We start from the raw sequence: 12,523 nt of genomic DNA on the forward strand, positions 1-12,523 counted from the left end.
GTTTATACAACCTACTACTATCCCATACATGTTTGACAAATAAATTTATTTATTTATTTATTTACTAGATTTGTATGGCGCCCCTCTCCCAGAACTCGGAGCGGCTCCGAAATTAAATAAAACATACTCCGAACCTGAGGAAACAATGCCTCTTAGAGCGGTTGCTTCTAAGCCTCTCTCTCTCTCTCTCTCTCTCTTCCCCTCGCCACTTTCTCCACAGAGCTTCCGTGTACTAAAGGGCGCTCTCACTGTCCCTTCGCTGAAACCTCGGCATGCAGAGCGAGCCGCAGGAGCGGCCTTCTTCGCGCCAAGGACTTTTAACCATTTTAACACTTGCTTCCCAGCCTCTGAGGCGAATGATGAGCACTCACCTTTGCAAGAGCAAGCAAAAAAACGAGGCCAGCTTTCTCCTTGATGAGTTCATATTAAATAGAATTAGGGAGGATGTGTCAGGGAGGAGTGCAGGGCGGCTTCTATGGCTCTTGTCTCCGTGGTGCCCCGGTTACAGTTACTGTACTAGAAATCTCTCGTGCCCATTCGTAAGCATATTTCTACTATCTATTACTAGATTACTATCTATCTATTACTAGATAGATAGTACAGGTAGAAACATAGAAAATTGGCGGCAGAAAAAGACCTCATGGTCCATCTAGTCTGCCCTTATACTATTTCCTGTGTTTTATCTTAGAATGGATATACTGTATGTTTATCCCAGGCATGTTTAAATTCAGTTACTGTGGAATTACCAACCACGTCTGCGGGGAAGTTTGTTCCAAGAATCTACTACTCTTTCAGTAAAATAATATTTTCTCACATTGCTTTTGATCTTTCCAACTAACCTCAGATTGTGCCCCCTTGTTCTTGTGTTCACTTTCCTATTAAAAACACTTCCCTCCTGAACTTTATTTAACCCTTTAACATATTTAAATGTTTCGATCATGTTCCCCCTTTCCCTTCTGTCCTCCAGACTATACAGATTGAGTTCATTAAGTCTTTCCTGATAAGTTTAATGCTTAAGACCTTCCACCATTTTTGTAGCCCATCTTTGGACCCATTCAATTTTGTCAATATTAATTTATTAAGACTTGTATCTTTTGGTAGGTGAGGTCTCCAGAACTGAGCACAGTGTTCCAAATGTGGTCTCACCAGTGCTCTATACAGCGGGACCACAATCTCCCTCTTCCTGCTTGTTATACCTCTAGCTATGCAGCCAAGCATTCTACTTGCTTTCCCTACCACCTGATCGCGCTGTTCACCCATTTTGAGACTGTCAGAAATCACTACCCCTAACCACAATTGAGCCCAACCTTTCTGTTGCTTAGTGCAACGTTTGTTAAGTTAATTTTGCCCCATTTTACCATTTTTCTTCTCACGGTTGTTAAATGAATCACTGCAGTTGTTAAATTAGTGACTTGGTTGTTAAGTGAATTTGGCTCCTCTGTTCGCTTTGCTTGTCGGAAGGCCCCTCCTCCCCAGATTAAAATATAGCAATAAGCACTTATATTTACAACCATCTAAACAGTTTACAGAGTCAGCATATTGCCCCCAACAATTTTGAGTCCTCATTTTACCCACGTGGGAAGGGTGGAAGGCTGTCAGCCTTGAGCCTGGTAAGGTTTGAAGAACCAAATTGGAGGCAGCTGGCAGGGAGCAAAAACATTCTTTATTCTTAATATTAAGAATAAAATTTACATTTCCCGCTCAAATTCTAAGAACAGGACATGACCTATAGAACATAAAATGATTAAACCCCCACCATTAGAATAGCAAAAGATACAAGGCTCACTGCATTGTACACACTCCTAAAGCAGAACCCTATAAAAATTTATCCATTTCTAAACCAAGGGGTCAGCCACCCCAGAAACATGTTTCTGTCAATGAAGTTTCTGCAATCTAAATAAACAGCCAGCCAGTCCACCTCCATTTTATTTCTAACACTTTTCTCCTGACTTGGAACGCCATGGGATTTTTCTTCTAACAGTGGCAAATGATGATCACATAACAGAGCCGGGGGGGGGGGGGGGCGCAGCAAGTAGAGTGCTGTACTGCAGGCCACTGAAGCTGACTATAGATCTGTAGGTCAGCGGTTCAAATCTCATCACCGGCTCAAGGTTGACTCAGCCTTCCATTCTTCCGAGGTGGGTAAAATGAAGACCCGGATTGTGGGGGCAATAGGCTGGCTCTGTTAAAGGCTATTGCTAACATGTTGTAAGCCGCCCTGAGTCTAAGGAGAAGAGCAGCATAAAAATCAAACAAACAAATAAATAAATAAAATAACTAACTAACTAACCTTGGGACACTGCAACAGTCCTGAGTAACTTGTCAAGCTTCTGAATTTTGATCACATGACTATGAGTATGCTGCAATGGTATTATATGTGAGCAAGGGACATAAGTCATTTTTTCCTGTGCCATTGTAACATTGAACGGACACTAAATGAACTGTTGTAAGTTGAGGACTATCTATAACTCCAGCACTTTCTGACACCACTTTTTACTCAAGATGATGAATGAGGATTTATTTTCCTTGTTGTCTCTCTTAATAGCACATCCGGAATATCTAAGTGGACATGGAGAGAGACTAGTGAAAGTACAGCAGTCAGAAGCATGGCTATCACTGCCAGAGTTATTAGCTGCTCAGCTACCATTCATCCAAGGGTTATTTATCTGGGACCTTTTCCAAATAAGACACACTGCTTTGGAAGCAGCCATGTACTGTACAGAAATAAATTACATAAAACAAGTTCCTTTGGTGTTCTCACTATAATATAAATATTTTATTGAATAATACAGTTTTATAAAGCAATCAGTTGCAAAGAAAATGGGAATATTTTTGATCAACAGACCAAAAAATGTATCTATTGGCAAAAAACAACACTGGCAAAAAAAGATGATACAGCCAAGCACAATTCACTTATCTATTTTCCATCCTTATTCAATACTACAAGATACACAAATGTATTTATAATGGTACTTAAAACCTTACTTACTTTGTTAGTTTACAAATACTTCACTACCTCCAATGTGTTTATTATTGTATTCAGCAAGAAAACTTCCATTTCATATTACTATAATGCAAACATTCTAAAATTCACATATGGTACATTGTTACCATTAAGCAAGAAATGCTGCATGTAGGATAGGAATGACTGAGATCTACTCATATCTTATTTAAAAAGATTATGTAAAAATATATGTTTTCCAAATGTTCCAGGTATAATTTTTTGTTACTTTTTAAAAGTTCATATTCTGTGGGAAGATTTTAACCCGGCATACACACTTTTAACTATATGTCTACAGAGATTCTCAAGTCATTCAGGTCATGCTTGTACCAAAGATCCTCTTTTCAAGAGGATTCAACTGGACTTTCTGCTTTTTCTTTGAAGATGTTTCAGTTCTCGCCAAAAAAGCTTCTTGAATAAGCGAAATATCTTCAAAGAAAAATCAGAAAGTCCAGTTGCCTCTTGAAATTTTTTTAACTATATGTTTTACTGAGGAGAAAGATTAGTTCGTTAGCTCTTAGTTTTAATTTAAATAACATTTATAAAATTCAGCTGTAATATTTATTAACCCTAATCACTGAACCTGAACTGTGAAATATGAAGGAAATAGTACTGGATCATAACGATCTTTCCTTCAAGCGTCAGCACTTCTATTCTACTAGTTTTTCTCATCATTCCTATCACCCATTTCCTCCCATGTTGACTGTATGACTGTAACTTGTTGCGTATATCCTAAGATTTTTATTAATATTGCTTCTTCATTGCTTATTTGACCCCTATGACAATCATTAAGTGTTGTACCACATGATTCTTGACAAATGTATATTTTATTTTATGCATGTTGAGAGCATATGCACCAAGACAAATTCCTTGTGTGTCCAATCACACTTGGCCAATAAAAATTCTATTCTATTCTATTCTATACTATACTCTGGTGCGTTTTATACTCAAAAAAATATAGTATGTAAACCCATATCCTGCTCATTATAGGAATCCAGATTAAAGCACCTTGTTTCGATGTTGCTTGTAGATATCTTAACAAAAGTTGGTTACCACCAGTCTGGATAATTGAGTGTATGGTTGAATTGCTATTATTGCTTTGTGTGTGTACTTTTTGTAATATTTTATAGCAGTGGTTCTCAACCATTTCTATGTCATAGACCTTCTTTAAATTAAATCAAACCTTTTCTGGCCATGGACACCAAGACAGATCAAGATTTAAGTCTTAATATTTCTTCAAGCCTCTATGATGTCATGGTGCCTCCTTGGGGGTCCACAGACTGCAGCTTGAGAACCACTGTTCTATAGGCATCTAGCTTATATATACATATACAGTACTGTATAGCAATTGTCATCTTGCATTCTGAAATAAAAGGACTTGATCTTCTAAATGATAACCATTCAGATATGTGAAATGTACTAACAATATCAGCTCAGACATTTTTTTCTCAAAGCCAAGCATGCACAACTTTCAATTTCTTTTTAGAAAGGTTAGGTTTATAGTCCTTAAATTATCCAGAGTTTATTAACATTTAATTTTGAAGTTCAAGTATTTAATTATGCTCAGTTTTGTTTCAGCCCGATATTATAAATTTCTGCTACTTATTTCTTCAACTATGCCTTTCCTATTGATTAATATTAAATCAGGGAGAACTGATTTGTGTGTGTGTGTGTTAATTTAAAAGAAGCAGTTTATTTATTCTGTTAATTTGCAGAATTCTGGTCCATGACCACAATTAAGAACTAAACTAAATGACTGGTTTTGTTAGTTTTCTGCAAGAAAGTACACTAGTGCTATATTTACACATTTAAGCTCAATTCCTTTTTTGAAAAATATGTAGATGTAGCACATCCATTCTGGAAAATGGAGGCAGAACTGCTAACTGAAGCAGAGGAATAAATTACGGTATACATTCTCAAATGCTGCCCCAACGTCCCTACTATAGTATTAAGCTGAACAGACTTAAAAAACCTTTGTGGGTTGCAAATACAGAAGACGGATTTGTCTTATTATTAAAAAATCCACTAAGCAAAAAAATGGCAAAATTCATCACAACGACACGATTGAGTTTGATACATGTCCACTAGCACAAGCTTGAATTCTAAACACTAACATTATTTTTTCCAACATCCAAGTTGATTTTTAGCTCTTTTGATTCCACAATTATGTGATTGCTTTAATTTATATCACCAGAACTACAGAATTAAGGCAAATGTCATCAATTAACACCAATGTCATAAATTAACAATTAAAACCAAGTCAATATATTTGTAAAAGCCTTCTCAAACAGAAAATCTCCAAATGTTTTCCACGGTTACTCTTTTAGCTATCCTTATCTTTTTCTTCAGTAGTTTTGCTTCCTCTTCTACATACATATCGGAAGAAAATGTTACCTAACCAGTATAGTAACAAATCTGTGGGTTTGTGGTGTAGTTTTCAGTAGCACATGACTATGAGCAGAGTTTGAAACTGTAGCTCAAAATATATGAAATAATCACATGATACATACACCCTAATTCACTCACTTCATCTGTATTAAATGAAAAGTTTGCAGATGTTGACAAAAATCACATTTTTTGTGAGGAAATTCTTTATACCGAGTCTATATGTCTGGAAACAATAATGAACATAAAAACATCTATATTAAGCAATATACATGCAACTTTTTCAGAACTGTAATGACATAAGAACATTATTTAAGATACAGAACAGAGAATTTTACCAGTTGTTATATAAAATGCTTGCCAAACAGAATATTGAAGGAATGTTCCATTCTCATAGAAAGTGATATGTAGAACATATCATTTTCCAAATTCCATCAATAGAGGGAATTTTTTCATAAGGATTCTGTCCTGGGCCAAGTACTTTTCAGCATTTTTATAAAGCAGTTAAAGAGGGGCTAGAACTATGCTCAGCATATGATACAATGTTGGGATGTATTGCTAAGCGAAGCGAATTTCAAAGTTTAAAAGATTTTGATAGTATTGAACTCTGGATCCTTCTAACAAAACACAATTATTTGTTAAGAAATGTAGGGCTGTGACCTTGGATAGGAAAAACTGGATGCAAGCTACAACACAGGAAATATCTGGATGTCCTTGTACACCACAGTTTAAGCATGAGTCAGTAATATTGGCAAAGATGCTACAATGTCTAGCAGTATCAACATACAGTATATCAGTTTCCACTGGAGTCCTCTTCCACTCCTCCATGATGAAGTCACAGAGCTGGTGGATGTTAAAGACCTTGCACATCTCCACCTTCCATTTCAGACCACCCCACAGATGCTCAATAGGGTTTAGGTCAGTTCATCACCTTTACCCTCAACCTGTTTAGCAAGGAAGTGCTAAAGAAGTTGAGGGTAAAGGTGATGGAGGTATGTTTGGGGTCGTTATCATGTTGAAACACTACTCTGCAGCCCAGTCTCTGCAGGGAGGGGGTCATGCTTTGCTTCAGTACGTCACAGTGCATGTTGGCATTCATGGTTCCCTCAATGAACTTTAGTTCCCCAGTGCCATGCAGCCCCAGACCATGACATTTCCACCACTATTCTTGACTGTAGGCAAGACACACTTGTCTTTGTACTCCTCACCTGGTTGCCACCACACACGCTTGACACCATCTGAACCAAATAAGTGTATCTTGGCCTCATCGGACCACAGGACATGGTTCCAGAAATCCATGTCCTGTTTGCTATCTCTTCAGCAAACTGTTTGCAGGCTTTCTTGTGCATCATCTTTGGAAGTGGCTTCCTTCTGGGATGACAGCCCTGCAGATTTTATGCATTGTGTGGCATATGGGCTTAGCACTGAAAGGATGACCTCCCACTCCTTCAATTCCTGCAGCAATGCTGGTGGCACCCATACATCTATTTCCCAAAGCCAAGCTGTGGATATGCTGCTGAGCATGGGCACTCAACTTCTTTGGTCGACCATGGCAATGTCTCTTCTCTTTTTACCCCAGTAAATCAGGGAGATGTTTCCACTTCCAAATATTACCTTGCTGCACAGAACTTGGGTTTTTAATTGTTTCTAACATCACACTACTATTGTACACTGCTTTATTGTTGCTGTTAGCCGCCCCGAGTCTCCAGAGAGGGGTGGCATACAAATCCAATAAATAAATAAATAAATAAATAAATAAATAAATAAATAAATAAATAAATAAATAAATAAATAAATAAATAAATAAATAAATAAATAAATAAATAAATAAATAAATAAATAAATAAATAAATAAATAAATAAATAAACAAACAAACAAACAGACAGACAGACAGACAAACAAACTTAAAATGTTTCAGATATCTTTGACTATAGGAAGACACAACAGCCATTTCCCAACACTTGGTGCTGTCACAGGGAAAAGGATATGGATGTATTGTCTATGTCTCACACGGTAATAATAGAATAAACAGGTGAAAGCTTTACAAATGAACAGTTAAGCTTGCAATTAAAAGGAATTTCCTGAAAGGAACATTAAACAATGGAACAGTCTGCCTTCTGGAGTCATGGGTTTCACATCATCCTCAGAGAGGGGCAGCATACAAATCTAATAAATTATTAAATTATTATTATCATCACAGCAGGTTTTCAAGTGAAGTTTGGAAAGGCATTCATCTGTGACAGTATGAAAATTCTTGTCTTGGGCAAGGTACTGGAATATACCTCCAAGGTCTTTCCAAATTCTGACTATTGTGCATGTCTCTGAAGTAAATTGATCAATAAAAAACTTATGTAATTAGCACTTTGTAATTCATTAAGTAGGTGCTGACAGTTTTGCTTGCAGAAAATGAAGATGGGCTCCCCAGCTGGAAATTATACACAAATTTGGAAACCTCTGCCCACAAAGCACATGTTCTGCTAAATAGTGGAGTGATATCATATCAGCCATGTGTTTAATGTGCAGAGTCCTACCATTGTGGTTTATTCAATAAAGATTGATTAATAAATCACTTAGTACAATGTGATGAGGTCCTTGGAAATGAGTACCCATGAAATGCAAAGGAAAATGTTTATGGCCAACAATAAGTATTTTAATTCCAGGCTATCAAGAGTTCTGAATGATCTTATTAACAAACGTTGATGGAAGCCATTTACAATCTGTTGTGAATGGAAATTAATACATTTATTAAAATAGTCATGCATTTAATAACTAGGTAAGATCTCATATCCATGCCATCCTTGGTTCTTGTTTTATGCATTGTTGGGTTGTCTAATCAGGGACATGGATAGAATATAAATATATTAAATAAAATAAATAAAACTTCATAATAGGACACTTTTGTGGAGCGTTATAGTATGATCTTAGCAAACATCTACATAGCAACTGGATAGAACATAAAGATTCTTCTGTCCATTTTGAATATACAACAAAGAAACATGCTTAGAAAACATTTAAATATATGTGATTTAGCCACAGTCAAAATGTGTGAATATGCATTTAAATGCATTTTAAATTATTTATGTGCAGAAAAAAATATACCATAAAACAATATTGTTAGAGAATATTTTTGTCTGTTTTTTTCTCTTAAAAAGTTGAAATTGCTATTATCATATATAATTGATAGAAAAATTTGATCTGGAATTAATATTTATTCAGCTTTTTATATACAATAAAAAAAGCTTATTTCTTTTATCTAATAGCTCTGTCATTTTGAAATAAGAAGTTTGCACCCTGAACTACAAGAGTCAATACAGGTCTTTTAGCTTGAGTAAATTATGTTTTCAGTGCCTGTTTTGGAGTCAATTAAACTAACACCAGACAGTAATTTTCCATATTGGAAGTTTATTTAATAGCTAATTCAACAAAAAAAGGTGTTTTCATTCTACTTTCAAATGCTATGCTACAAGCATCAATCATAACAATTTATCTATGTTTACTGCCCTTGATATTGCTTCATTATTCCTGGCCTGGAGCAGTTTTTGGCAATCTACTCTCTAAATAAAACCTCTCTGACAGATTTTGGGAGACGAGGAAAGTGAGACTGCAGTGTTACTAGAACATACTCCTCGGGTATACTCCTCTACCAACATAATGAAGAAACACCAGTTTATCATTACCTGTACAACTTCTGAAATAATGTACAGCATAAATGACAACTGAAGTGTGATTCACAGTAAATTTGTGCTTAATATCTTATATATTACAGATGCTATTTTTCATGCAATACTGCAAACTGGATAAATGACATTAACAGTCATTATGGCAAGTTCTTTTTCCAAAACAGGGGTCCTCAAACTTTTTAAACGGGCCCAATTCAGTCAATTGGGGTGTGTGTGCAGACTGGCTGGATGGGCGTGGCAAATTTAACAGTCCATTAAACAATGTATACAAATTAAACTTTTATTTTGCTCCTGGGGGTGTTTCATTTACTTTTGTTTGCATGTTGCTCTTTTGGTTTGATTTACTAGATCATTTTTTCAGTTGTTTAGGAGTCTAATGGTCAACTTCAGGAAACTCAATTTTGTAGTAATTTTTCTCAGCCCCAAGGAGCTTGAGAAATCTCTTTCTCTTCTCTTTCTGTCTCTCCCCCTGCATCTCTTTCTCTCCCTCTCTTTCTCTATCTTCTGGTGACGGGAGGTGAAAACTAGGCAGTTTTTGCCTGCTTTTAGGCCTCCTGGGGCATCTGTGTACCCTGTTTTTCACCTCCTCACCACCACCAACATTCTGAAGGCCAAAAAACAGACAGTTTTTGCCCATTTTTTTGCCTCCTGGGGTGTCTGTGCATTCAGATTTTTCACCTCCCCGGCCTCCAGAACATCTCTGCAAGGCTAAATTGCTGGCCTTACTTTTTAGTTCCAGCCTGTGGGGCTTGTGAAGGTAAATCCTGTGCTCCGCTGAAGGATGGGTGGGGCAATGTGGGCAGGGAAGCCTTGTGGTTCTGTGCAGGCTGGATTAATGGCTTCAGCGAGCTGCAATATGGCCCTTGGGCTGTAGTTTAAGGACCTGTGTTTCAGAACCTTAAATGAATAATCAACTTTACAGGGGGGGGGGGGGGCAAAGATATTTAACACCCATTTCCTCCCTAATAAGGTTAATTCTGTTTTCAAAATGAAGTCATATTTTCTTTTTGCATCAGAAAGTGAAAGCCAAAAGGATTTCACTTTCAACACATGTATTTTTTTCTATTATTTATATTTGTTCTAAATACAGGAAGGTATCAATTTACAGCTAAGGAACCTGACCAGCTTGCCAATTTCTATCTCATTCACAATACAGTACAAGACTGTTTCCCATACAGAAAGATGAATCCTTTGCTTCAGACAAAAACAAAGCTGGAAACAATTCAGGAATATACAACAAAAGATTATGAAGAGGAAATACTGAAAAGATTATATAGCAAAGCAGGAAAAAGACCTCCACACAATAATTCAATCCGTCATTCCTGAGGGAGCTCCCTTTTTGTTATCCCCACAGGATCCTCCTCAACACTGCTGCTTTCAGCAGTTATTATTTCAGGGGGGTTTTCCTTCCCTTCCTCCACAAACTCCTGCTTTTCCACTTGGACTTCTTCAGCTTTCTCATCGAGATTTTCTTGAGGAGGTACTTCTGCTTTTTCTGATACACCTGGTCTCTCTTCTGCCTGTTCTTCCTTCACGTCAGTTTCACCTTTTGAAAAATCTGTAGCAGAGCAAGGTGGTTCATCCTCTTCTGGTTTACTAGATTCACTGACTTCACTGGTTTCGATCACCTCCCCAGTATTCTCCCTTTGCTCTACAGCAGCACTTTCCTTTTCACCTTCAGCACCTTCTAAAATTTCAGACTCTTCAACATCTTGTTCAATACTTTCATCTGTAAATGGATCATCACCCTGATGAAGGGAGGAAGTACAACGTTATCAGGGTTTAAGCATCTGATCTTGTCTTAAGAGACTCAGACCTAAAACACAGAAGCTTGAGACTGAATATCTAAAAAGTGAGCATCTACTTCAGTGCAGAAGTGTTCCTTCTGTCTCAAATTACCCAATAAATTGTTTCTATATTTTATTCAAGGGGTTTTTACGTATCATCGTTGGCCACTAAATATCCTGAGACTGGGTAAGTCTATGATTTACAGTAGGAAGAAAGGATTTCAATGGGTTCGCTATGGATTTATAAGGGCAATTTTACAATAAATGTAGTAATTATTTGGTAAAATTCAGTACTTGTGACCTCTGAAGACTATTAATTTCTCAAATTATTTTTAAAGCATATAATTTAGGGGCAGAAACTCCAATCTTTAAGAAATGGCCAGTTTTATTTAACAGCCAACAAGTCAGCTCTCTCAGATCCCGTTAGCAAAGTCCAATATTGACTCAGAACTATAATTAATAGTGGTTACTTACAGATTTCAGCGGTATTATTACTTTCTGTCCAGAAACACACTGTGACAACTGTGTTGGGAATTGTACATATAGAAGCCATGCTAATTTTACTCAGATTGAGGTCAGGTTTTTGCACTGTCTATCACAGGAACAGTTCTAAAGAGGATTTTAGTTCTTTAATAAAGAAAATACCATATGAAAGCATCAGGCATACACTAATGATATGCCTGTCCATACCACAACAGTATCTAAAATCACTATGTTCCCTACTCCCCATCCTTGAAACTCTTCTCTAATATGTGTATAACAAATAGTAACAGCACGCTAAGGGCAGAATCAAGTCAATTACCTGATCACATAGAAGCAACAATTTCTGAACTCATATTTTCATGGGGACAGTAAATGAAGAATCCCGTGCCTCTCTATATCCAATGAATCCCACCCACAAAACTAATACAGTAATTTCTGTATCTAGACATTAAGAATCTGTTCTATGATCCAGCAGGATCAAAGTCAGACCAGACTACTTCTATGAAAGAAAATTCATGCATGTGTAACATAAGTAGCGCCATCTTCTTTGGCTGAAAAATCAGCCAATCGACCTTATTTATTGATATTCTGGACTTTTTAAAGAGCATTAGGCTCTACCCTGAAATTTGGATTTCTCTATTAATCGCTATTAAACAAAATGGGTAGAGGGATTCAGAGTCCCAGATTGGTGGAGATTGTCATAGGCTTCCTCAGGAAGGGCAAGGTGCCATCATCCTTTAGGACAGGAAGCATTAAGTTAGTATTCAAGACTCATATCTTGATGTCAACAATCTCACCCTGCCTTCAGCCTTCCTTTCTTGGGGAAGGTGATAAGAAGTATTTTGGTGGGGCATCTCTGGCATTACCTGGAATCCTCAGATTTCCTTCACCCCTTTCAGCTTGGTTTTGCACCTGGGTATGGTACGGAGACAGTGCTGGGTGGGTCGAAGATCTCCTCCTGCTGATGGACAAAGGTCAGGGGTCCATGCTGATTCTGTTAGACCTGCCGGCAGCCTTTGATACTGTTGATCATGAGGTATTGCTGAGGCACCTGCGGACCCTAGCAGGGGTAGACGGAGTTGCGCTTGAGTGGTTCCATTTTTTTTTCCTCCGAGAGATCCCAGAGGGTGGCACAGGGCAACTGCTCTCTCCTGTGAGCTACCGCAGGGTTTATTTTGTCACCCCT

General features: G+C 37.3%; 1 protein-coding gene across 5 annotated transcripts in view; it reads right to left on the reverse strand.

Moving 5' to 3' along the window:
* Positions 1–8,015: 8,015 nt before the first annotated feature.
* The window catches only part of AKAP8 (A-kinase anchoring protein 8), a 31,736-nt gene continuing 27,228 nt past the window's right edge, over positions 8,016–12,523 (reverse strand). For 2 of the 5 annotated variants that reach the window (XR_011558058.1, XR_011558057.1), the window contains exons 13-14: positions 12,204–12,397; positions 8,016–10,815 (exon numbers count right to left, since the gene is read on the reverse strand). Coding sequence is in view for 3 of the 5 variants with exons in the window: in XM_070739649.1 (XP_070595750.1) it covers positions 10,384–10,815 (432 nt within the window). In the remaining 2 variants the exon portion in view is untranslated. Of the gene's footprint in view, positions 12,398–12,523 lie in introns of all 5 variants that reach the window. The other 3 variants (XM_070739649.1, XM_070739648.1, XM_070739650.1) reach the window with 2 other exon arrangements.

This window comes from Erythrolamprus reginae, chromosome 2 (genome assembly GCF_031021105.1).
Source record: "Erythrolamprus reginae isolate rEryReg1 chromosome 2, rEryReg1.hap1, whole genome shotgun sequence".
Taxonomy (NCBI): Eukaryota; Metazoa; Chordata; class Lepidosauria; order Squamata; family Dipsadidae; genus Erythrolamprus; species Erythrolamprus reginae.